The sequence below is a fragment of the Epargyreus clarus genome, unplaced genomic scaffold, assembly GCF_041222505.1.
Source record: "Epargyreus clarus isolate Ecla_fem2 unplaced genomic scaffold, WU_Ecla_fem_2.2 ptg000007l, whole genome shotgun sequence".
Lineage (NCBI taxonomy): Eukaryota > Metazoa > Arthropoda > Insecta > Lepidoptera > Hesperiidae > Epargyreus > Epargyreus clarus.
The window spans coordinates 8,131,944-8,159,306 of NW_027332215.1; the positions used below are offsets into that span (position 1 = coordinate 8,131,944).

General features: G+C 36.4%; 1 protein-coding gene across 1 annotated transcript; it reads left to right on the forward strand.

The window, feature by feature from the left end:
* Positions 1-1,638: 1,638 nt before the first annotated feature.
* On the forward strand, positions 1,639-10,383 carry ple (tyrosine hydroxylase ple). Its single transcript, XM_073074500.1, has 8 exons — positions 1,639-1,912; positions 6,787-6,898; positions 7,014-7,127; positions 7,240-7,281; positions 7,385-8,204; positions 9,261-9,387; positions 9,504-9,733; positions 9,848-10,383. Exons 1-8 carry the CDS (start codon positions 1,847-1,849, stop codon positions 10,020-10,022), a joined length of 1,686 nt encoding a protein of 561 aa, XP_072930601.1. The 5' UTR covers positions 1,639-1,846; the 3' UTR covers positions 10,023-10,383.
* The last annotated feature ends 16,980 nt before the right edge of the window (positions 10,384-27,363 follow it).

A 27,363-nucleotide genomic window follows, 5' to 3' on the forward strand; every position in this document is an offset into this window, starting at 1 on the left:
TGATATACCTATGCATAATATAACTTCCAGATATAAATATTATTGTAGAAATAATGTCTAAGGTGTATGCGACGCAGATTTTCACAAAGCTGAGGCATGTACAGCATCAGACACAAGGATCGCAGTTGTCGTCGGTGTATAACAATCACTGTTTGACCATGAAAGTTTTGGCAAAATCTGGTCAGAATGTAAACTACAATATATATTTTCCTACACCAAACAAATGAGTAAGACATCCATGGTAAGTGGTTACTGCCGCCCATGCATATCTTTATTCAATTCCAAATAGGATTGAAAGCCTACGCAACTAGTATTGATACACCTGAGGCCAATGTTAGAGATTCACATCCAACTATAACCCTCTTACCTCCAAACTACATGAGAATTGGTGAGAAAGAACTTAAAAATTTATCCGAAGAGTCTTTGCTACCTTATAAAGAAATCCTGCCTTAAAATGAAGAGTTACGGGGAGGTACAAAACGGGGGATGTTCTGTAAAAATATTGCTCATATACCAAACAATATTCTTAATGATTTCCGCAATCGAATCATTAGTACCTACTAGATTATAAGAAGCTCTATATCATTATAACATTTATTAACAAGCCCTTCTATTACGTCTATGGTTATTACTTTATAAATTGTTAGTATCTAATAATGCAAAAACTAATATACCGAGGTCCTCGAAGGAATGCCTTGTTTTATATTATTGTTATTATATCAGACAACCATATCCTGTTCCGAGTTTCGATGAATTGACATGTAACTTCCTAGTAAAATAAGGCCAAGATATAGGCAATGTGAAACATTAAGTACAATGTTATAGCATGCGTATGAAAAGCACGGAAACATTAAAAAAGTTGTATGCTAAGGAGGCAAACTAATTAATCAATCTAATTATCGATAAAAAAGATATACGTATGTATCTTTTTACGAGTTGGATTACTCGTTAATATATATGGTAACTTGTTCTTACCATAGGTAAATGATTTACGTATGTAATGACATATCTAAAATTAAAATCCAAATCATAAAACTTCCATGCCTTAAGTAACTTTGAAATGTATATATTAGTTTTTCACAAAAAATTAAAACCTCACATTCTAAATATTTACAATTGTCGAAAATAGAAAAAAATGTTTAATATATTATTAATGGGGTTTCAATATAAATATTAAATAAAAAATGTATTGAAAAAATAACAAAACCTTTTTTGTATTACGTGATTTTATTTTAAATAAATTAAGTTTAATAAATTTCATTGACATTTCTAAAAAACGACACCTAAATAAAATTATAATTAATATTACATTTTATTTATTTAATTACTTGATTAAATACATTCTAAAAAAAATAATAAATAAGATCTTTAAGAAATTATACAGTTTTATTAAAAAAAAATAAAAAACGTAAACTTTATTACCGTTATTAAATAAAAACGAAAATTTTGCTAATGTCACAGGTTTCTGGAGGCAGAAGGGCTGGTTGGCGCAAGGGTGCTAGCGTGAAGGGCGCTGGTGGTCCGCGCGGGACCGGGCGATAGTGCACCGGGAGCGCGCGGGGCGAAGGCAGTGACGCATGCGCGACGAAAGGTACCGCGGGGTGGGAGGCGCGCGCCTAACACTATTTAAACTGTTCTTACGAACGGTCATCATGCATTGGTCTGTTTGCAATCAAAAGTTTAGTTAGCTACTGTAATACGACAGCTCGAGTCGTAGACAGACTGGCATCAGCCCGTGGTCGAGACACAAGGCTCTCGCAGACGTACGCTAGCTAAACGCGCAGTGAACCCCGTTCAGACTACCGTCAGGACGTTCAGGCCCAACCCAGTGGAGTGTCGTGAAGCAATGGCCGTCGCCGCAGCCCAGAAAAACCGCGAAATGTTCGCCATCAAGAAATCCTACAGCATCGAGGTGAGGACTGCCTTGCCATATCCAGAACCATTGCTTGCTCTCGCTTACCCTCAGTTTCTAAAAAGTTTCAAGTAGTCGGTTGGCAGCCGCACTTTTCAAAGTCCCCCAAAGTTATATTATTTCTATAATTACTCCCATATAACTTTTTCGCTTTATAATATGTAGTATTAGTTACATTATCACGGCATAATAAGCATTTTACTAACAAACGTATACAATGCAATAGTGGCTGGTACCACTTATTTTTATTTTAAGCAACTTTTACTTTCGTCGATTAATTTTAATTTAATTAGTACCAAAATCTTCTCAATATGTTCAATTCCTCATTTATTTATATTGTTTGTAATAACGAAAATTCATTATAATTTTAATTGTATCGAGAAATAAAATCGGAGCATAAATTACTGATTACACGCTATCTGTAAAAAATACTAATTATAACTATTACACCTACTTATCAATTAATGATCACGCAACTTGTTTTTTTAAATACTAAATGTAATAACACTAATACATCCTTCATTTTAATAAAACGACGTAATTACTTAACAATTGTTTTAAGTAAATGTTGCAAAAAGTAACTGGGACATAGATACTCATATAAGATACTCATATATCATATAGCCATACGAGCGTATCTGAAAATAGTCATTATAAACAATACATTTTCTAAGTCAGTGAGTAAACGAAGGTCATATCAATCAAGTACGAGATTTGCAATAAAAAGTGTTACGAAATCTATTTTATAAGGTAAAAAACGTCCAAGTTTTCTATTAGAGGACAATGTACGTGCATCTTAGGCACGCTGCAAGCGTGTCGCTAATCCGAGGGTCGACCTCCAAGTTGCGCTGCACGTCATCTTCACTAATCGCCACTGGCTACTTACTTGTCAAATTAGCCATCGGCCTTGTAATAGCCATGTAACAACGGTTATAAGTAACATAAGCGCAATATAATTTATCACACTTATTAACCGGCTTTCCAGTACGAGTCATGCCACACTGACCCCTTATTATTGTTTACTCACAAAAACATTATTTTATAGGAACAATGGGTGAAAGCATGGTTTCCGCAGCCGTTAAGTTTAAAAACGTTTTCACTTGCAAGACGTTGCTTAATTAAAGCTCACGAGTTCGACTCGTATGGTCTCGAAAACGACGGTGCGCGGCGCACATCTTGCGGGCAATTAGTCGCTTTCTCACAACTTACATGTGACCGATGATGTAATTAATGCATAACAACAATAACATTTCTTTATAAATAACCCATTGTGACCCATTCGCCGGCGCATTAGAAGCGGTGTCGGCGGCTGTCCCATGCGAGACGACGAGATCATCGCGTACTAGATACCGTGTACTGTTTACGGGTAAAAAATTCCGCTAATATAATTAGACTCAACATTGCCTGAGAGATTAATTACCATTGTCAATATTCAAGGCGTCGTCTGCAATAATTACCTCATCTCGGGACTGCAATTTAGTTTCTTTTGTTTGTGTAATCTTCCACTTAGAACCCTTTAGATGAACTGCCCGCTTTTGCGAACTTTTGTTGCGAATTCCATTCATCTTCGTATCAAGTTATGTTGCACAAACAATATTGTTCACCTAGATCTATTCATAAAATTATAAACATGTTTGTGACATAGTCGCGAGAGTTCAAGATTTTTGGACGGTTCTCGAGGGACTAAGACCTTAAAAATCAAGGGTCATTTCCGTAACAAACCTGTTATCTAGCTATGAATCTAATTTGTCTGTTAATCAGATTATTATGCGTATCGGGGCAAAATGTTTGTGGGCGATGCGATGTATTTTTGTTGATGTACTCATTACTACATGCATGTGCTGTGCGAAAAGCAGTTCTGTAACTAACATGTTATGATTATCGTATATTTTATAATTGGCATCTGAATGATTGTATTTCCTTGACCGTCGAAGGTCGGTATGCAAGGCGGTGCGACGCTCACCAGCAACGTTGCAATCAGTAAAGATCGTTAAAATTCAATCAAGTGACACGACGCCCGGATCGTATGTACTCCTAACTCGTATTGGTACCAAAGTACTAACAAGGCCTAAGTTAGAGCCACATTTTACATCTTGTTTCCTTTTTTGCAATTCCCGCTGTTAATGTATTACCGTCACGCGAGCAACAAAGCGGAGATCTATGTTTACAACAAATCCGAGGTTGTTATGCCCTTGACCAAACGAGGTTCTTCGTCGCGGTCAAATTGTTAACTTAAAAACATTGTCGATGTTAGTCAGATCTTCAGTCGTGCATATCCGTCAAATTATCGTTGATTCACGGCAAATTTACATATCACGAGCTTAAGCTTAGGTAAACCGTTAATAACAGTCACTTAAATTAAAGCCTTATTCCCATATTTGTTGTTTTTTGAAACTTCAAAGTAAAGCGATGACAAAAAATTTAAGGGGATCATAACAAAAAACTATAGCCAGAATTAATTGGAAAAACTAATCAAAATGGAGTGACGCCTCCAATATCGGCAGTGCGCGTGAACAAAAGCGTCGAACTGCAGTGAAGAGCCATGGAGGTTTAAAACAAAGGCGAAAATTGTTTTGCGTGTGCGATCTATGGCCGATCAATTCGACGAGTACTAAGTAGAGTACTAGAGGGTGCCGGCTGCGGCCCCGCTTAATTAACCGACCGATTGGAGCGGTGAAGTGGCCACTCGGGGACACCAAGGCTATATCAACCGGATTCCGAGTCCTGCCCGCTCCAGTTAGACGGACCTTTAACTTCAACGTGCACGACGCGGTCACCGTTTCCGCACTCGTTACGACACTGAATTAATGACTAATTCACACGTTTTGGACCACTCACCGTGTCAAAGCTCAATGTTAACGACTTGCGGACAGTTTCGAACCGTTCTGCACTCACCTATCGTAATGCTTGCTTTTCGAACATTTATTATCACGTTACCCTTGTTTAGCCCACGTTGATCAAATTTACTACTAAGGAATGTGACAAAACCATTACTGCAGATAAATTTAACGATACCAATACAATCCGACCGTTATAAATCTTTGCAGAGAGCAAGGGACTATTTAACTTGCCCCAAAGGAATTTGTTTGTCAATTTATTTCGAGCACTATTTAAATCAAAATAACGTAGTAACTGGTAAATATCTGCACGAACGATTCATTTTTAAATTAAAAACATATCAACTATATCTAACTTGATTCATTGATAACAGCCATTCTTGCCTATATAAGGTGAAGATAAACAAAGAGAAATAGTATATAGTAAAACCATCATTTGTATGTAGTAAAACCTGCCATATGTAGAGAAGAAATCTAAATAGGTCACACTTGTAGCGCGAAGTTGACGAGGGGAGTTTCGCCTTGTAGTATGTTTCAGGAGCGTAACAACAGCGTGTGATTAGTAACCCTTGACACACATAGTTAAGTAGCGCGGCCACTCTACTGGAAAATGCTAGGTCTCGACGCCCGCGCACCTCGCCGTCTCACCTGCCGCCTCAACGCGGCACTTACGAGATTACGCCGCTTATATCAAACGATTACACTAAACTTTACACAGTATGCTAAGTGACAATGATTCAAGACTACATTTACCTTTGCCTTTGTATACAGGAAAACGGGACAATTACAAAATCTCCGAGGCCAATATCAATTTAAAACCTAAGAGGAAAATACTTAATAGTTAATACTGGCCCGTGAACTCCGCGCTTTCGAACGTTCTTCTTTGTCGTTGACGTAATTTGACGTTAAATTCATACTTGTCCACTCAATCATGCAAGGCTGCATTTAAAACTTATTCAGGTGAAAAATAAGGTCGTTATCTAACTTTTTGTCATAAAAATATTTGATATTGATTGATTAAGATGTAGCTAATCCGATTAATTAAAATTTTAAGACGGTACACGAATTGGGTCTTGAGGAAAATATAAACATTATAGATATAGTTCAAATCAAGCCGAGGTCGCCGCACTATTCCCAATTATATAATGCTCACTACGTTAAGGAAAACCTGTGATATTTTTTTGATAATAAATGTCAGAGTTCTCATATTTGTTATCAAATTGTATAAGCATATTGATAAAGTCACAGCTGTCATATATTTTATTTTTATTCAGAAACGGCTGAGATCAATTTTAATCTCCCTTTCCGTTAGAATAAATTATATTATCATGAAGCCTTTTATCATATGCTCCTCTTTAAACGCAAATCTTAGAATACCGAAAATAGTTGTCACGTCGTTAAATGCGTGTCAAGAATTAGGACGCATTTGGAACCTAAAAGAGTCAAAGGGCAGTCGTAAGTCGTCTGTTGTCGACTTTGGTAATTGGTTCCATTGAAGTGCAGTGGTCCAGAAAGTTCATAGCCTTTGTTCGACTCCATCTCGCGAGGTCACATCCGGCGAGGGCGGGCGGGGTAATGGGAGCACTTTACGCCCGACCACGCTCAGGAAATAAGCTTAGGAACTTCGTAAAAGCAATTCCTACTCGCGTGTGGAATATAATGCGATGGACGCTTTATATTTATAAGGATTTATCAGATCAAAGTACTCTCAGACCTTTTGTCCGCTGGTGTGCGTTCGTCATTCCTTATCATGATTTATAGTCTTTCTTGAACACCGGGTGACCTATTTTTTACAACATTTACTTTATTCAATGCAAAGATTGAATTAGGACACGCTATACTGCCTGTTGATATTAAAGATTATAGTCCTCTTGACTGCGTAGGAATAGCATAAACATCTAATAACATAATTAACAAGTCAAGGTCTTTGCCAGGTTTATAATTACGAACAATCGGCTGCTCTCAAACATTATGGATTGCTTTAAATATATTTCTTTTTGTCAATTATTTATTAACGTAATTATCTGCTTGTTATAGAACGGCTACCCATCTCGCCGTCGCTCTCTCGTCGATGACGCTCGTTTTGAAACACTGGTAGTCAAACAGACCAAACAAAGTGTGCTTGAAGAAGCTCGTGCCCGCGCCAATGGTAAGCATTGTAACAGCAACAAAACCCTCTGTATGCATTTTCTATTTTTTTTTTTTTTTTTTATTTTTGTTCATTTATTTTATTTTTGTTTTTTTTTTTATTTTCTCTAACGTAGACTCTGGCTTGGAATCCGATTTTATCCAAGACGCCGCTCACCTTGGCAACGGTGACAAGACCCCCACCGTCGAAGATGGTACTCAGCAAGATGAAACCAAGAATGGACACCTTGGTAATGACCAATTTCCCTCAAACTTTATTTTAATGGTTTTAATTTTTATTTTATTCATTTATTTTTATTATTTTTCTTTTATTTTATGTTTTTTTATTATTTTAATTTATAGCTGATGCAGATATCGGCGACGACGAAGGAAAGGGAGATGAGGGTCAGTATAACAATAAAATAAATTGCATAATATTTATTACAGCTTATTAATTACGAATATATGCATGTAGAATATTGCCTAATTAACTACTTTATTTATACAGATTACACTCTTACCGAAGAGGAAGTAATTCTCCAAAATGCAGCCAGCGAAAGCCCTGAGGCCGAACAAGTCGTCCAACAGGCTGCTCTATTGTTGCGTATGCGCGAAGGCATGGGATCTTTAGCGCGCATCCTTAAGACCATCGACAACTACAAGGGATGCGTAGAGCACCTAGAGACCCGTCCATCCCAAGAGACCGGCATCCAATTCGATGCTCTAGTTAAAGTCAGCATGTCTCGCATCAACCTCCTTCAACTCATCCGCTCTCTGCGCCAATCGACGTCCTTCGCCGGCGTCAACCTGATCTCGGATAATAACCTATCTAACAAGACCCCATGGTTCCCGTGCCACGCATCCGACCTCGACAACTGCAACCACTTGATGACCAAGTACGAGCCTGAGCTCGACATGAACCACCCAGGATTCGCTGACAAAGAGTACCGAGAGCGTAGAAAGCAAATCGCTGAAATCGCTTTCGCTTACAAGTATGGCGATCCGATCCCGTTCATCACCTACACCGAGTCGGAGAATGCTACTTGGCAGCGCGTGTTCAACACTGTGCTCGATTTAATGCCCAAGCACGCATGCAGAGAGTACAAGGCCGCCTTTGAAAAGCTGCAAGGCGCTGATATCTTCGTACCACATCGCATCCCGCAGTTGGATGATGTCAGCAACTTCTTGCGCAAACATACTGGCTTCACCCTTCGTCCCGCTGCTGGTCTTCTCACTGCTCGTGACTTCCTCGCATCGCTCGCCTTCCGCGTTTTCCAGTCTACCCAATACGTTCGTCACTCCAACTCGCCCTTCCACACCCCCGAACCGTAAGTATGATTACATTATTACTCAAAGATCGCCTGTATTTTTATGGAAATATATTTCCAATTATAACTACTTACGACTCCACACCGATTTAAAAAAATACTGTAAAGTTATATTAATTCGTAAATTACATAAAACATTATAGTTAAAAATATAACGGACTTATTTCATACAACTTTATATTTATGTAGGTACAATCGTTACAAGGCAGAAAGTAACCGTGAGCAATGTAAAATTTGATGAGGGTGTGGATATTCTCATAAATCTCTATATCATCATATAAGGACGAATATACTTGTAAATTTTAAATTTAGAGTTAGTCAAAAATTCGAGAACACTTTTTGCACACGTCTCACTTAATTCATATTATTATTTCTTTACGTAAGTACAAGGTAACTGATAAACGACAAGTAAGTGGTCACTTTCAAACTTGCAAATCAAACTACAGAACGCGGAAATTCAATATAAACCTGTCAGACAAGCTTTATGTGTCCAAAATTGCTTGCAGATTATTTGCTTATATATTAGAATTATTAATTACATCACATGACAGGTTTCGAACTGAATCAGTATTTACGGAAACTACACCTACAAGAAGTCCTTGTTGTTATATGTAAATTGCGCTAGATAATACTAAACGAATAACTAAATAAGAGTAATATTTTCAGTATCGATACTTACCTAAAGTAAAATGGAGAATATCGCTACATCCTACTCTGTCGTGTATAAATCGAAGGCCGCTGATGGAACTGTAATATTGTTAAAGCTTCCCTCCTAATTCAATTCTATGCCATTCCAGGCAAATTTTAAGCATCAAAGGCGGCTTTCATTCAGTTAGTACCGGGTCTGCATCTAATATGGCGTTGACTTTGACTTTGAATGCTCAAACTTGAACTTATAACTTATTAAAACACAACTTCGTGAGTGTAACCGATATCCGTCCACTTAATGACTTTAACTCGACCCTTTGAAGATACATTCTCAATATTATTTAAATGAATTACTGACTTTACTAGCCGACGTGAAATGTTGCTACATATGTGTCTATTTTATTATAGTGATTGCATCCATGAACTCCTCGGACATATTCCTCTTTTGGCTGACCCGAGCTTCGCTCAGTTCTCCCAAGAGATCGGATTGGCTTCCCTTGGCGCATCTGATCCTGAAATTGAAAAGCTGTCTACTGTAAGTTAAATGTATTTTTGATAAATTGATAACAAATCAAAAAGGGCCCTGCCCATGCGATTGGATTTTGACATTTCCGCGGTGGCATTTTTATGAACGGTATTCTTTTTGTTCAGGTGTATTGGTTTACCGTCGAATTCGGCCTCTGCAAAGAGAACCAGCAACTGAAGGCGTACGGCGCTGCTCTTCTGTCATCTATTGGAGAACTCCTCCATGCCTTGAGTGACAAGCCAGAGCTGAGACCTTTCGAGCCAGCTTCAACCTCTATACAGCCTTACCAAGACCAAGAGTACCAGCCCATCTACTACGTTGCTGAAAGCTTCGAAGATGCCAAAGACAAATTCAGGTAAATATAAAGATAACCGTTTGTTATTCTATTACAAAGTAATAGTTGAATATAAACATTATCTTGTAACGGACTTTGTTCACTTTTATTTATTAACAAATCTTATTATGTCAGACGCTGGGTGTCGACCATGTCGCGACCCTTCGAGGTCCGCTTCAACCCGCATACCGAGCGTGTGGAGGTACTGGACTCAGTGGACAAGCTGGAGACCCTCATCTGGCAACTGAACACCGAGATGCTGCACCTCACCAACGCCGTGAAGAAGCTCAAGGGCTCGCACTTCGAGTGATCACCCTGATAAACGACACAAAATTCGGTTCCGTGCACGCGGCATTGCCGCTTTCTGTATAGCTAGTGATATTATAGACGTAAGACTGTTGACGTGTGGAGCGTGTGTGCGAGTGTGAAAACCATCGGATGGTACTTCGTTAAATCCCTTTTGTACCTTATTATTTATTATGCCAAGCTCATTGCCCGGGCTTCCGAAACTGATACCTCCCGATTGCCCATTTACGGGAGTAGTGCATGTTTCGCGAGCCCCTTACTATTTTATTAGTATTAATTTATAATTTAATGAAAACACAATTAAATAAAAAATGGAGCACCAAAAAAGATAAAAATCAAACAGAAAATATATGTGTTTGAGTGGATTTCTTTGTTTTATTTACCAACATTCTTCGGAAGCATTCAGAAAAATTATTACGATTCCTAAATATGACTTGAATATGAATATATAATTATGAACTCATAGGCACCAGAAAGATATAATCAAATAATACAAACCAAAAAAACCTTTGAATACGCCAAAATTACACAATGTAGCGGATATCCTTCTTTCGAATAACTTAAATACGGAATTGATTAAATCTTACACTTGTTTAATTAAGTTCCTGTATATACGAGGGTACGTTTTTAAGTTCGCGGAATGAGGGACAAGGAGCGAAAATAAAATGTCAAAATTATTTTTCTTTTTCTACATATTCTCCTGCAAGACGAATGCATTTTTCAGATCTTTGTATTAACTTATTTAAACCCTCATAAAAAAATGTTTTGTCCTTGTCGGAAAAATACGAGGAAATTGCGTCCTTTACTTCTTCGTCTGTAGAAAATTTCTTTCCACGAAGCTCTTTTTTCATTTTTGGAAAGAGATAATAATCGCTGGGAGCCAGGTCTGGACTATAGGGTGGGTGATTTAAAATATCAAAGCCCACCTTATGCAGGGCAGCCAGTGCAATACGGCTCTTGTGTACGGGCGCATTGTCGTGCAACAGCAGGACACCTCTGGATAATTTTCCTCGTCTTTTTTCTTTGATGGCTTCTTTTAACCGCTCCAAGATTGTTGCGTAATATTCTCCGGTTATAGAGACACCTTTATCTTTGTAATCTATTAACAAAATTCCTTCTGCATCCCAAAAGACTGTCGCCATGAGTTTGCCGGCCGATTGTGACACCTTAAACTTTTTAGGAGGTGCTGTACCCTTTTTATGCCACTGCATGGAGTCTTGTTTAGACTCAGGTTCATAATGGTGAACCCAAGTTTCATCTCCAGTAACAATTCGATTCAGTACAATATCCTTATCTTCTCCACAGAGGTTCAAAAACGCACGGAAACATTCAACGCGCTGTTGTTTCTGAGGCGGCGTGAGCATTCTCGGCACCCACCGCGCGCTGACCTTAGTCATGCCAAGATGGTCATGCAGAATTTTAAAAATGGTTGTATCCGATACTGCAACCATTTCTGCAAGCTGTTTCTTCTTTAGCCGAGCATCTTCCAGTACTAATTTTTCGACTTCCGCTATCGTTTCCGGAATGGTCACCTCAACAGACCGTCCTGGTCGTGGGTCGTCTTCAAGTGAATCCCTGCCTTGCTTAAAAAGGTTGTTCCACTTGTAAACCATCGTTTTTCCAGGGCAAGAGTCCCCGTAAACCGATGACATCTCTTCCATTATGATTTGCACAGACTTTCCTTGCTTGGTAAGGAACTTTATAACGGCGCGATGCTCGATTTTCTCCATACTTCCAATTTTCTTCCGGATTGAGTTGTTTAATTGTCGATAGTTTTAAAACTAATAATGCAATTGTGATAAAACTTTATATTTATACTATTTATGAGTCACTTAACACGTACCGCCCTTAACGAGCCCGCTATCCCCCCTCCAACCCTGCCATTCCGCGGACTTAAAAACGCACCCTCGTAAAACGTGGCTGCAGTGATATAATTATTTCGTAATAAATATTTAACCTTTCTGATATTTAGATAAAAAGTTGTAAAAATCCAATGCAGCAATATTTCAAAGGTAATTTTAACACCTGTTCAGAGCAGAACAGTTAGTTATCTAGACCAGTTTACTGGCTACTTGAATAGTACTTACTAATAGTACTAGCAATTATGAAAGGTTACCCAAATATTTTAGTCATGAATACATAATCACGAAACGAAGTACGAACTAAACGAAATCACTGCGAAACTCGCTCGATACGCAAGTTGTTGTCCTTTTCGAACTAATTTCGCAACTCCTTGGAGAATATAATAAAAACCTAATTATAGTTTCGTTATTACATCACTGGGAGATGGTAGCCTAAAGTTTTATATAAGAGGAAGAGTGTTTTTGCTAAAGTACTTAATGTTTCATTTAAAATATACAGCTTCTACGCATTTGATTATGTTCTAAGCAATATACTACAAAATTCCGAACAGCGCTTTGTATAGGTTACATTACACTTATTACGAATACTTAAGGTTTAAAATCTTACCCTCTTGATGTCATATGCCTTTACATAGGTAATAGTCATCGCTTTGTTCCTTTAGTGCAGAACATTAAAAATATAAGGGATCATAAGACGACACAAAAAGAGACTTAGGCAATACAAAATAATTAAATGCCGATGGCGGGTCGCGTCCTTACCTGTAATTTGACTGGGTAGTCCCGCGGGTCCTTCGATCCTATCTAATCGGATTGAACAGACTATACCTACATATAAATTGTTTTTTTACGAAGGCAATTTTAAAACAGTTTCAACTACCAACTTCCAATTCAAGTAATTGGTTATTCGCAAAACAATACTCTAGTTACAAGGTACTTCCTAGTGCAATTAAGGCAATTAGAACAATCCAGAGCCCACGCAAGAACTTGAGCGAAACAAAGCCTGTCGTTCTAAAAAGCAGGCGATAATGAGAGAACGAGTTACGCCGGATCGAGAGCATGACGCTGAAATTAATGAAAAAATAATATATAAATGTAATTGATAAAAAAAGGTCGCACTTGTGCGTTGACATTAAGCGAGGCAGAATGAGAGGTATGGCCTCAACCCGGCAAGGGCGCAACTGCGGCCGCTTCAAGTCGGACCAATATAGTTAACGCAACCAGTGGTTAAATTACATACACTATTTGCTTTGTCCTTTTTATTGGAAGCTCTAAAACAATGGAACTCATTGCTGTCCTTATTCGTCGCCTCGAATATGATCTAGAACCAAGACTATTTAGGAATGAATGAAAGCTGATTTAGAAATTTAAATTTTAAACCGTTGATTTTTACATTTTAATACAAATTTAATACAATTTTATATGGTACAGTCTACCTATATTAGGTAAGATGTACTATATTGAGTAATATAGCGTAACGCGTGAGTGTAATACAAATGACCAAAAGTATAAACTTAAGTCTATTAGTTTATGGCGCGGTCAACTTAGTTTTAGAGTAGTAAGGGCTCTGTGACCTATTTCACATAGGACGCTAATACTATTCAGGGTTAGTTATAAATGTCTATGACTGAGTATACACTGACATCAACGCTAATGATACATAAGGATACAGGTTATGAACCACTTGTATTACCAAAAACGAAAGATACAGTTTAAAATAGAAATAATTGAACTCATAAAACCTATAGGCTATCAGTAAAGTTACTATAAACATCTGTTATATCTTTTCGTGGTTATCTAGATCTTCTTATTGAGGATCAAACCGATCGGGGATCGATTTTATGTATTTGATTCATTGCCTTGTAAAGGTGGTATACTGGGACATGAGTTCTTTAGTAATAATAGGGGAGCCCATGATGCTAAATGTGTAGAAACTCGAGCGTCGTTGGGACCTATACGATTGTTTACCTACGTTAGAATGAAGAAAAGGTTATATGATATTTTTCGATATAACTGGGTATTTTCTTATTCTGACGAATTGAAAAAAAATAGTATGAGAATTTAAGAATACTGTATTTTCCTAAAAAATTTCTTTTCCTTTAGTTTGTGATACATCATTATCTCCCAGGGATTCATGCTAATAAGTGACACTATCAGATAGCATAGTTATACAGGGTGTGTTTTTTTTCAAAATGACTATTCTTTCACTACTTCGACGTGTGGTAATCGGCAGATTATGATGTTTCCCGTTTTCTAGTATTAATTCCATTATATTAAAAAGAAAATTGACCGCGCTCGACCATGTCCAGTGATCGATATTTTTGACTGTGCAGACTGAGTATGACGCGCTCGAGATACTCCCGAAATCCCTTCTTGGGCTCCCCAACCATAAATATAATGCGATCTTGAACTTTAATGCTTATTCGTTAACATAATGGAGTCAAGGTATTAAGATAAATATGCCTGTAAACCTAGGAAATAACTCGTTAAATGTACCGACACGGTCAGAATCCATACATTTTATTTATACTAATATGACGAAGGAATGTGTAATTAGTGCATCTGAAGTTCAAAACGAAATAATTATCGCGAGTAACTTAGTTAAACCGACAGACGGACAAATCCCTATACGTATCTTAAATACTACAGAACATGATGTAAAATTGAATATTAATGATTTTAAACCTATTCTTTTTCTTGCTAGTTATTTTGATATTTGTTCTTTTGAAAAACCCGTTAAAAATTCAGAGTTAGAAAATTATGTTCAATTTTAAAATTAGATCACTTAAATATAGAAAAGAGTAGCATGTTATCCACATGTGGTAAATACAACGACATTTTCTATATTATAGATAAATTAACTACAACTAAATTATATAAGCATTATTACCTTAAAATCTAATACAGTCCCAGTGTACTCCAAACCTTACAGACTTCCACATTCACAGAAGGGAGAAATTAAAAAACAAATCGATAATTTACTAAAACAGGGTATTTATATCCTTATACTGTGGTATTATAGAACCATGTAATAGCGAGTAGAGTGTACCTGTACTTTTGGTACCCAAACGTTCTGATGGAGAAAAAAATGGCGTTTGGTTATAGATTACCGAAAACTCAACAATTGTATTGTAGATTACCAACAAAATTTACAAGTTTCCTCTTACAAATATTAACTAAATTTTAGACTAGTTGTCGGGGTGCATTTTTTTTTTTTTTTTCACTTAAAATATACGTTTCACGTTTCACGTAAAAATATTAAGTTCAATTGGGATAAAAAAAAACATAAATCATTAGAAACCTTAAAACAATGTATACCCGCCGCCGCATAACCGCCGCTACATATATTACAGGAGGTGTCACCTGATGGAATAGTCTTCACTAGAGATGGGCAAAACACCCGGTTTAAATCCAGTACTTGTATTGCGTCTCCCATTTATTTTGATGTTTTTTATTTTTAGTATTTGTTGCTATAGCGGCCAGAGGATAGTATATTCCAGAATAACAACGGGACATGCACATTGTTTGAAATTTGCATCAAAAGCATAGGCTGATTGGCTTCTTACTTAAATCTGCTTCTATAATGGCGTGATAAAATGGCATTTTGGCGCTGCAAATGTCTTTTTACAGTGCATATTTAGTACAGTATCATCATCAAAGTAATAATTTCGCTTAAAAAAGGATAGATACGCATGAAAATAGTAAATACCCGAATAAAAGCCCATTTTCGGGTTTAAGCCCTATTTCTTCCCAACCGGGTAAAAACCCGGTTTATTCCCGATGGGTTTAAACCCTCTGCCCATCTCTAGTCTTCACTGTCTTTCATGGGCATTCGCAACTAACATCAATTTAAATTAAATTGAACCTGATGTCGGCCACAGTCAAGTAGCTACCCCTGACTGTAGTCTGATTCATAATTAGGTGTCCAAAATGTAAACAAAGAAATGTCACTGTCAAAATTAACAAGAAACTAAAACTTTAAAAAACTACAAAAAACGAAAACTTAAACAACTATACACAATTTAACAAATGCGCTATGAAAACGAGAAAACATTCGAGTTCTATCACAGTCACGAAAATAAATAACATCAGCTACGAAACTAAAAAATGACGGCACAAGAAATGTTTTGGATTCCGATTGTGTTACCATTATTACATTTTAATTTTCTACCATAAACCTTGTTTTTGGAGTTTACTCCTTAAGAAACGATTTGAGTTATAAGGCCCCGTACGGAAATTTTATGAGGAGTAAAATCAAGTGTAACACGAAAAGTTGAGGCGTTACGTAGAAAGAGACAAACATATATATCCACACTTTACGCGCAACACCAGTGAAGTCACTGAATAGAAATGTCATAATTTTATTTATTATTATTACTGTATGGAACGAAATTGACACAATATAAATATTAGAAAATGTGAATTAATATTAATTTATTCAGATTATTATTTTATTATTGTTGTATTAATTTAATATCGTCAAAAATAAGAAACTACCATTTGAAACATATTTTATTTATACGTCAACATCTTTGTTTACATTTTGGACACCTAATTATGAATCAGACTATACTTAGCTGATACGTCATGTCAGTCGCCCCGCTTTTTTACACACTTCAAATTAAAACTTATCAGTGTAAATACAACTTTTATAGGCAGAGAAATAAGTATCTTGACGGTACTACAAGAAAGGCAACTGTCTGCTCCGCGAAAACATTCTTCAAACTGTTCGATAGTTACCGCCATATCTTAGTTCCCTCACCTTAATTTTTATAGTAATGCAGATTCATCATCTTACTTATTACAGATTTATAAAGGCTTTGGCTGTGAATCCAAATGAATTCGATTTTATCTATATAAAATTATCCCATATCATCTAAACCTAGTAGTTTAATACCATAAAATACCTAATTAAGCAAAAAATATAATAATACAAGTCAAGGTAATGCATTCAAGAAATTATTAATCGCTAATTACCCGTACTGTAGGACATTAAGCGTGTAATATGGTCTCGCCTTGCTTTGCTTAGTAACTTGCTTTATTGAAACTGGTTTCAATAAACTCTGAAAGTCTGGACTCTTAAAGGAGCATGTAAGTATCTCAACTCTTTAATACATATCCGAATGTTATTTATCACTAGTAATACTAATACTATGCACAACGCAAACGTAATTTGCGCTACAAACGCCAACTATTCAAACACTGTAGGCGTTCTGATTCAGTCACAACAAAGATTTACTCATTAACATGCAACTAAGGTTAATACTTCATTGAATGCGCTAATTACCAGTCATTGTTATTGTTTGATTCATGCAATGAAATAGTAGTTGATATCTTAACTGGTAACCCTTTTCAACCTTATTTCCTTATCAATTCCCATATAATCCTTCCGCTTTTGTGGACAAACCCAGAATTATAAATGTCTGCGTTCTAAAATGAAGAATCCCATCGTGTAAAGCACTGAAAAATGTAAATGGACACTTACCTACTCGATTTAGATAATTTAGTCATTTTAAGTTAATCTTTCAACATCTCATAATGATAAAATGTAACCCCATGAACACTGCTGTTTACTTATTAAGAAATAAATTGCACCTATTTCATGAATTTCAATCGAATCGAATCGAATAGCAATCAAGCGTGGAGTCTGTTTGACGTTAAGTGGTCGCTACTGCTTGTGGACATCTGTAATCAACCCCAAATATAATTATAGAAGACTTCTAGTGAACTGCACTAAAGTTGGCAGCCGCAGGTTCAATAGCTACCCGTCGATTAAATAGGTGTGCGTATGTAGAGGGATTGCTTTATTAATTAACTTGTATAAATTATGGCCATACATATTTTGTGTTGTTGTCTAAGCAATTACAAATTTGCGACATTACAAAGTGCACAAAATAAATGGAAAGACGTGGGCGTTTGTCGCGTTAAGACGTGCTGTCGTAAAGTTACGATTATTCTAATAAACTTTATATTTAAGTATTTTAATATTTCGTTGACAAATTTAGGAGTGTCCATTAAAATATATAACGAAACAGTTAGTACTTAAACGAAATTTATAACTAAATCTTTGTAATATTGGTATCAGACTAAAGTTAATATTTACTTAAGTAACACCAGAATTATTATGCGTGGTCTGATCAGAAACGCAGCCAGTTTATCACTTTATTGAGCGGAACAAAAATCCTTATCTTCGTTTTACATAATAATTACAACCATTTTATTTTACTATATTAACAGTGTGCGGTTATTTTTGCAAATCACCTATCTGGGATGGATAACATTGTCGCAGAAATGTGTTTTAATTGAGATTATAAATTTAGAAATCAAAATACATAAACACATAATATGCCTGTTAACCCCGCTAATAATAAAAGTATACAAGAATAAGAAAATAAAGAAAAAGCATGGCTGAAAAAAATAACAACCTGTAACATTTATTACGGGTATAACGTTTAATTACCTCACATTGGGCATTCACATTTAATGCTATGCTAAGACCTACTCTTATTTAAAGTTTATCACGTACAAGGCAGATAATTAATTGATAAGCTTTAATATAGTGGCTAAGAATTTAGGCCTCCCACGCTAAAATACCGACGTTTAAATCACAGGATTTTTCGCATTTGTGTGGGTGTTACTACTTAATGATATTACTTACATTAAAATCGAACGTAAATATCGTGAATAAATCAGAAGGATACTTGAAAGTTTTTATGAGTAAAGTCATCTTCAAAGTGTCTGAATTTTACCTTTCTGAACTTGGTCAGTGCTTAAGGCTGTATCCTTTTCTATTCCGTGAGAGGAACCCAAATATATTAAAAGGTTAATAATCGCTAAAATAAGTTAATAATGATTCTACTTTTTTACTATTATTGAAATAATTTCTCTCATTCACTACTACTACTAGTCATTTTCAAACAACGGTTTTCCTCACATGGTATCATACAATCTGAATCTCAAGAAATGTTTAGATCCGGTAATAATACATATGGAACCTAGAGATATACAGATAAGATATTCTGATGTAAAAATAACTTAAATTAACTCGAACATAAAAATATCGGATGATTTTATACCATTAGGCCATAAAGATTTGTTAATACGATACGAATAATTTAAATTAACAAATGGCGGGAACTTAACTGCCAGTTGCTTTTTCATTTATCATTACCCTCCAAAATTTGATCTATATAAGCGACACTATGCGATGGATTCTACCATCGCATAGTGTCGCTTAAAAAAACACACCTTTATTATTCCTAATAAAGGTGTGGTTTTTTTTAAGTTATTTAGCTGTTTTAGTTTTTATCAAAATCGGCCTCGCAACTCATTTCAGGATTTTTCGCTATTTCTTATAGTTTTAGATTTAGCCCTGAAGGTTTCCTTAAACAATTCACCCCGTACTGCATTGCACAGTGCACAGTGCACTTGAGATGAGTACCCGCTAATTAAACGCGCCTACGATGACATAATATGTCCAAACGAGCCTATTTATATGTAACAATTATAATGGACCTCATCACTAATGACATAGTTTGAAATTTTACAATATTTGAGGCATTTGGGTCTGATACATTCCTCTCTTCTTGCTGTATTTTATTTAAAACATGTCGTCTAAGGAAATTTCTTATCTCAAATTCTTTAGCCTTATTACACTTACCAATTCCTAAAATTGTTCGATTTATGAACGAATAAGTATTTTTATAAGCACTTTATATTACATCTATTTTGTTAACTACACTAAAAGCATTATTTAAGCATTATTTAGCTATTTGGAAAATTAAATTATTGTATTCAAATTATATAATCATAATATTGAGTATTTGTTGAGTAGGCAACTAGGCACTCGTAACGAGAAATCAAACTACTACGATTAGAGATTCCAAAAAATCGATAGTTACACTATCGATAGTGGACATCGAAAATCAATTAGAATATTGATTGGACTATCGATAATATCGATACAACAGATACTATCGATAGTATCAATACTGTCGATATTATCATACTATCAAATGTTGTTGTTTTCGAAAGTTTTGATAACACAGCGACTATCAAAGTTAAATACTATCGATAGTATCGATACTATTGCAGGTCATCAATAGTATTGACATGATTTATAGGTACTATCGATAGTATCGGTTGTATCGATAGTCTATCGATAGTAGCATATCGAGCGGCATCACTAACTACGATTGAGCACGCACTAAAATGAATGCGTGACATACTGGCGTACAGACAGGACACAAATTATGACATGATTATTAATTAATTCGCATGATTCTTAAGTGATACGAGTATGATTATGATTGTAAGTATAAATATGATTATAAATCGTCGTCTGCTCGTAGCAACTGCCTATGCAAAGAAATTGACACAATATGTTACATATACAGTGATTATATAAAGTTTGCATTGATCTATGACGAAATTCGAAACTATAAGGATAAGCGAGACGCGTTGAAAGAAATTACAATACTCTAATGAAAATTAAAACTGCATCATTTGAATTAAAAAAAATCCACTTGTGTAGCCGAGAATCGAATAAAGGATTTTTTCAAATAGCAAGTATTCTTACACCTGTTGTATTACCTCTTATAGTAATCAAATTCTAGGAGATAATGATAAATTACAATCTAAAGCAAACCACTAATTTTGTAAGAAAATATAATTTTCATACATCTTACATATTCTGCAACTTATTTTACTGATTTTATATAGGTCATCCTCACCACTCAAGTAGAATGTTGAGGCCGATCAAATATTTACCAGAAAGTGATTCGGCACGGTTCTAACTTTCAATAAATATAATTCTAAAACAACGCGACATACAATTTTATCAATCTCCCAACAAATTTAACAAAAAAGGGGTGCGTTGGTTCAACTGCAGCGACACCCCATCCATATTTATTTATGAAGCAGCTAGATGTCGCTTCTTTGCAGTATATCCATCATGAAGCTAGATGGCGTTATCTGTTCTCTGAATCATGCTAACGAATGTACGACGTAGCTTGTATAAATACTGGGAGAACGACTGAAAATGTATCGATTCCAACTAGTTACCCTAGTTGCTGTATTCTGGTTTGATATTTTTAGAAGGACCTTACTAATTGTACAGGTCTTATTAAATGATATATAAATCCTTCGTGGTCTGATTTCATGCCCTCAGTGGCATATTCAGACTATCGACGCTATTCAGTTGAGTATTCCTCAATATCGGTGAAGACTTCAGCGGTCTGTCCGATAACAGAATAGGTACCAACCGATGCTGTATTATGTTCAGATTTGCACTGTTTGAAGAATAGGTAAACGTTTGCAGACACTTAAAATATTAAGCCTAGCTTGGGCAGCAGATTTATATCGGGCGGATTTCACCAAACTGTCAAAACAGGGTTATTATAGAGATCGGTAAGGGTGGCAATATTTCAATAATATTCTGACGATAAATGTACTAGCAGAACCCGCGGCTTCGCCCGCGCCAAAAATTTGATATGTCATACAAATAACTGTAACTGTAGATTTTTACCATTAACAATTTTAACAATAAAGTAGAATTAATATTTAATTACCAAAAGTTTTTTTCATATTTCGTCACTGTGTACCAAGCTTTCTTCAGAAACCTCAAAAATCGGCTTACTTCTAAACAAACTTTCAACCATTATATTACCCACTTAAGGGTAGATTTTCCATAAATGGTGTTAATAAAGTTCTATCATTCCCAACCAGAAAGCTAATTTCTAATTTTTACAGTCCTTGCTTCCAAATTAACGGACGTTAAAACAAAGTTCCATCCCCTATTAAACGACCTTAAGGATTGATCTCCCAAAAACCGTGAAATCTTAAGGGTAGATTTTCCATAAACGGTGTTAAAATGCTCTATTATTTCGTACCTTTCTGGTAAATGATATTTTTATAGTCCTTGTTTCCAAATTAACGGTTTTTAAAATAAAGTTCCATCCCCTATTGAACGACCAAAAACGTTTAAATAGGGGTCCTATTATTTTCAATCAGAAAGCCAAATACCAATTTTCATAGACTTTTCTTCAAAAGCTGCGTACTTTTTAACGAAGTTTCCACCCCTAGTTTACCTTCTTAAGGGTAGATTTTCCATAAACGGTGTTAAAATGCTCTATTATTTCGTACCATTCTGGTAAATGATATTTTTATAGTCCTTGTTTCCAAATTAACGGTTTTTAAAATAAAGTTCCATCCCCTATTGAACGACCAAAAACGTTTAAATAGGTGTTCTATTATTTTCAATCTGAAAGCCAAATACCAATTTTCATAGAAATTGCTTTAAAATCTGCGGACTTCCCAACAAACACTCAACCCATATTTTACCGTCTTAAGGGTAAATTTTCCATAAAGGGTCTTAAAAAGGTTATATTATTTCCAACAGGATAGCCAAATGCAAGTTTATATATATAGATAATCCGCTACTGCTACGGATCTCAACTTACGCACGTCTTTAAAAATCTATCTGTCTAATGATTTGGTTATTAAAGAGCGTACATTTGACAGTTTAGATCTTTAATAGGCAAAATTTGATAGATTGAGCATTAATTACGCGCATTTGTCGTCAGGAGTAGCATTGTATCCTTAACTCCTCAAAGCAACCTTAGACATACTCCAGTTTTATTTGGGGGTTGATTAGAGATAGAGATGATTCTTGAACTGATCATTGGTGTGACGATATAGCGTAACTGAAAGGTGTTTGTAGCAATTTTATAACTGCACATCATAATCCTGTCTTATTTGGGAGTCGTTAAATTTGTCTTGACGAGTACTCACGTCACCTGGCGGCCTTCCTCGAATGTATGTAAGAAATTCCTTAATGACAAAACAACACCATGGAAATTAATAGTATTAAAAATATTATTGTAAGTAAATTACCAAAGTAACTATGTAGTTGAAGTGCTAATTACTAAGCCTAGTAAATAGCCTGGCTGTGTCGTGTTGTCAAGAGCAAATCGTTTAAAATACTTTGTTCAGTTTATTCTGCGCTTAAGCTTTTAAAAAAGGCGTCATACTATTAAATAACTTGTGAGTCACCCACACGGTTGTGGGTAGAATCAGGACGTGCTCAGTTTCATAGTAAAACAAGATTTTAAAATAATAATTACATAGCAACCTGACAAACCATAGTTACAGACGCCTCAAGACGCCACATGTTACCAGGCAACCACATCTCTTGGAAACCAATAGATAATCGTCTTATCTGTAAACCAGCCAATCAGCAAATCAAAAATACATTTTGAAAACCAATAGCGACAATTCTCCTTCTACCAGCCAATCAGCTATAATAAATATGACTACGTTGCTAAGCAACTATTGTGTTGCAGTTTTGTCAAGATAATTTATTTTAAATATAATTATAAATATGATTTTATTTAGTATGTAAATATTTTAAAAGGTAGTTTATATTGTTTTTTGTAAATATTGTTTTATATAAATTATAATTTAGTCCTTTTTGATGCAAGATATTTCTATTTCGTCTTCAGGCGCAAACACCTGTAGTCAATATGATAACTCATTATGTGAAAACTTGGTTAAATGTGAGTTGTGTTCTCAGCCACGCTATTTTAAAGGTAATCGGGGATTGAGGGTTCATTGTGGTAAAGCTCATAAAAATGTCGGTCACCCTGAATCCTATGAAAACTGTGCAATTGAAGCTTCTACGGATTTTCATAAAACCCTTGGACGCCTTAAGAGTTCAATCCCAGTTATTAAGCGTATTCCCAGGGGTTCACGAGTTACGGTTGCAAATACCTTAACCACACTAATAAAAGACGTAATAAATAAAAATGACTTGCAAAGCTGGGAACATTTACTGACTTTTCCATATGTTATTTTACATGCAAAGAAGGATAATCGCAGTTCACTCACACAAATAATCAAATCAAATTGCACTAGTTTAAAACAATATAATGATATCATATTTAAATCAAATACCCCTCACAATAACAGCAATATTTTCAAAAAAGTAGAACAAATAGTAGCGGACGGAGATTTGAAAGGAGCTGCGACTATCCTTTTTTCTAATGATGTTATCGCTCCCGATTCACCTGCTACTCTTTCGGCCCTTTTAGAGAAACACCCGCCAGCTTTAACTCATGTCTCCCCTGTATTTCTTAGCAATGAAGTTGATCCACTGCAGGCTACACCGAAACAAGTATTAGCTGCAATTATGTCCTTTAAAAATTGTTCCGCAGGTGGACTGGACTGTTTAACCCCACAACATCTCAAAGATTTAGTAGGAAGTGCTGTTGGAGATGCTGGACAGCTGCTGCTAAATGGTATTACGCAGCTTATAAATTTAATGCTTGCTGGTAAGGTTAGTCCCAGTGTGATTCACATACTTTATGGCGCAAATATATGTGCGTTAAAAAAAAACGACGGTGGTATTCGACCGATTGTTGTGGGTTGCACCTTACGTCGCCTGGCTTCAAAAATTTGCTGCAGTTTTATCAGACCATGTATAGCTGAAAAGTTATCACCTGTTCAGTTAGGTTTTGGAAGCCAGGGAGGTTGTGAGGCTGCAGTCCACGCAGCTAGAACCTTTTTGATGAAAGACAGAGGAGACGTGTTTTTGAAGTTGGATATAAAAAACGCGTTTAATTCAGTAGACAGGATCACTTTGCTGGATCAAATAAAACAAAATACTCCATCTATTTACCCCTTTCTTTGGCAATGTTATGGTTCTCCCACTAAATTAATGTACAAACATCATGCTTTTGAGTCATCTGTTGGTTGTCAGGAAGGTGATCCTCTTGGTCCAGCAATCTTTAGTTTGGCTATTCATCCTATTATATCAAAATTAAATTCAAAATTTAACGTTTGGTATTTAGACGATGGTAGTCTAGGAGGTGATACAGAAACTGTTTTTACAGATTTTCAAGAGGTTTTAGATAATTTCAGCGATATTGGTCTAGACGTAAATTTTTCTAAATGTGAACTTTTCGTTTCAGATACAAAATCTGTATTTGAAAAAAATATATTAATGAACGATTTAAAACTTTGGCTCCTAATATCAAAATTTTAGATAAGAATTCTTTACATCTCCTAGGCTCACCAATATTTCCTGAGTCAATACCTTCATTCATCTAAAATCATATTCAAAATTATAATGAATCTTCAGATCGTTTACGTAAAATTAATTCACACATGGCTCTTTTTATTATTCGTTTTTGCTTATTTGTCCCTAAATTTACATATCTTTTAAAAAAGGACACCCCTTTGGAAATTTAATGATATTTGTTTAAAATTAGATGACATCATAATGAAAACTCTTTCATCGGTTCTAAATTGTAATATGAATGAACGCGCTTGGACCCAGGCCTCATTGCCTATTAGGCACGGAGGCTTGGGTATACGTAAAATTTCTAGTGTTGCTCTACCAGCTTTTTTATCTTCAGTCCATAAAACCCAAAATTTAACTTCTAACGTTTTGTCCAAAATTTTTGAGGAACCAATGATTACATTTATGGATGAAGCTAAAGATGCTTGGTTACAGGCTGGACCAAATCTAAAATTTCCGGTTCATCTAAATTTACAGAAACTTTGGGACGAACCTCTCTGCATAATTGTGCGAAATCAACTTCTCGATTCTGCGCATGATATTGCAGAGAGGGCTCGTCTCCTTGCTGTAGCAGAGCGAGAATCGGGATTTTTGCTGCAGGCATATTTCGGGTAATTTAGGTACACTTTTAGATAACTTAACGTTATCAGTTTGTACATGTTTGCGCCTGGGAGTAAAGACCGTTGAAGGCCATCGCTGTCATTGCGGCGCTGACGTCGATGTGTTTGGACACCATGGACTTTCTTGTCAGCGCAGTGCTGGTCGCTTATTGCGTCATGCTTCCATCAACGACGTCATTCGTCGGGCTTTTGTCACCGTCAACGTGCCGGCTTGTTTAGAGCCGAATGGTCTCGCACGTGACGATGGCAAGCGGCCCGATGGTATGACGTTAATAGGTACCCTGGAAGAGGGGGAGGATGCTAGTGTGGGACGCTACGTGTGTCGACACACTGGCTCCTTCTCACCTCCAGGCGTCTTCCTCTGGCGCGGGGGCGGCGGCTACAGCTGCTGAAAGCACCAAACGTCGTAAATATATTAGTTTATGCAATAACTATATATTTGTGGCGTTTGGTGTTGAAACTTTGGGTCCATGGGGTCCGGATGCTTGGCAGCTGTTTAAACAGCTGTCAACTCGTTTGGTCGACGTCTCTGGGGACCCGAGAGCTGGCATACATTTCGCTCAAAGGATTGGTATAGCAATCCAGAGAGGAAATGCTGCCAGCGTCTTGGGAACCTTGCCCAAAGACAGTGATGGTGACAATTTTTTATGGTAGTGTTTTTGTTTTTTATATATTTGTTTTTAAATTTTGTATATATGTAAATTTTGTAAATAAGTTGTTTTATATTTATAGTTTAATTTATTTCTTTAAATTTTCTGTAAGTTTAATTATAATTGTAAATATTAATGTTTTTTCGAATTAATAAAGCCTAGTTCTAATACTTCTAATGCAAAAATTAGGAAGGTCGACTCAATTAGTAAAAAAATCCGACTAGTAACAAGTACATTTTTTTTTTATATATGTAACCTAACGAAAAGACAGACGGGCTGCTTGATGGAAAGCAATCACCGTCGCCTATGAATATTTGCAACACCAGAGGCGTCGCCAATGCATCGCCGGCTTTGAAGGAGAGCTCTTTTTACACCCCTCTTGAAGAGCCCCATGTCATAGTCCTGAGGGAATACCTCAGGAGGAAGTTCATTCCACATTTTGCACGTACGCGGCAAAAATGATCGATTAAACCGAACCGTGGAGGACCGCCACGGGTCCAGTTGATGTGGATGGAACTTCATCCTTCGGCGAGTGGTGCAATGAAGGAAAGGCGACGTAGGCACTAGATCAAACAGTTCCTCAGAACACTCACCATTGTAAAGTCGGTAGAACACGCAGAGGGAACCTATGTCCCTCCGAAGGCTTAAGGGTTCTAACCGATCAGAGATCGCTGGGTCATCGACGATACGCACCGCGCGTTTCTGTACGGAGTCAAGTGGGTTAAGTTGGTATTGTGGTGCCCCTGCCCAGAGATGCGAGTAGTACTCCATGTGGGGCCTCACTTGCACTTTATAAAGCAAAAGGAGTTGCCCTCCAGTGAAGTACTGCTTGGCTCTGTTCAGGACGCCCAGTTTCAGATGTCAACTCCCAGGATCCCTACACTTTTACCAATAGTGAGTGGGGTACTTTGGAAATTAGGCGCTATGACGAATGGGGTTTTTTTAGCGGTAAACGCGCAGACTTGCGTCTTTGAGGGGTTGAACTCAACAAGGTTAAGACGACCCCATTCCGAGACCCGCTCCAGAGAGTTCTCGATTTCAGACACAAGTCGGATTCTGCTTTCTTCAACGAATGTCCGAGAGGTGTTCGCACGGCCTGTGTACACAGCATCTCCCGTGCTATCATCATAAAATACAT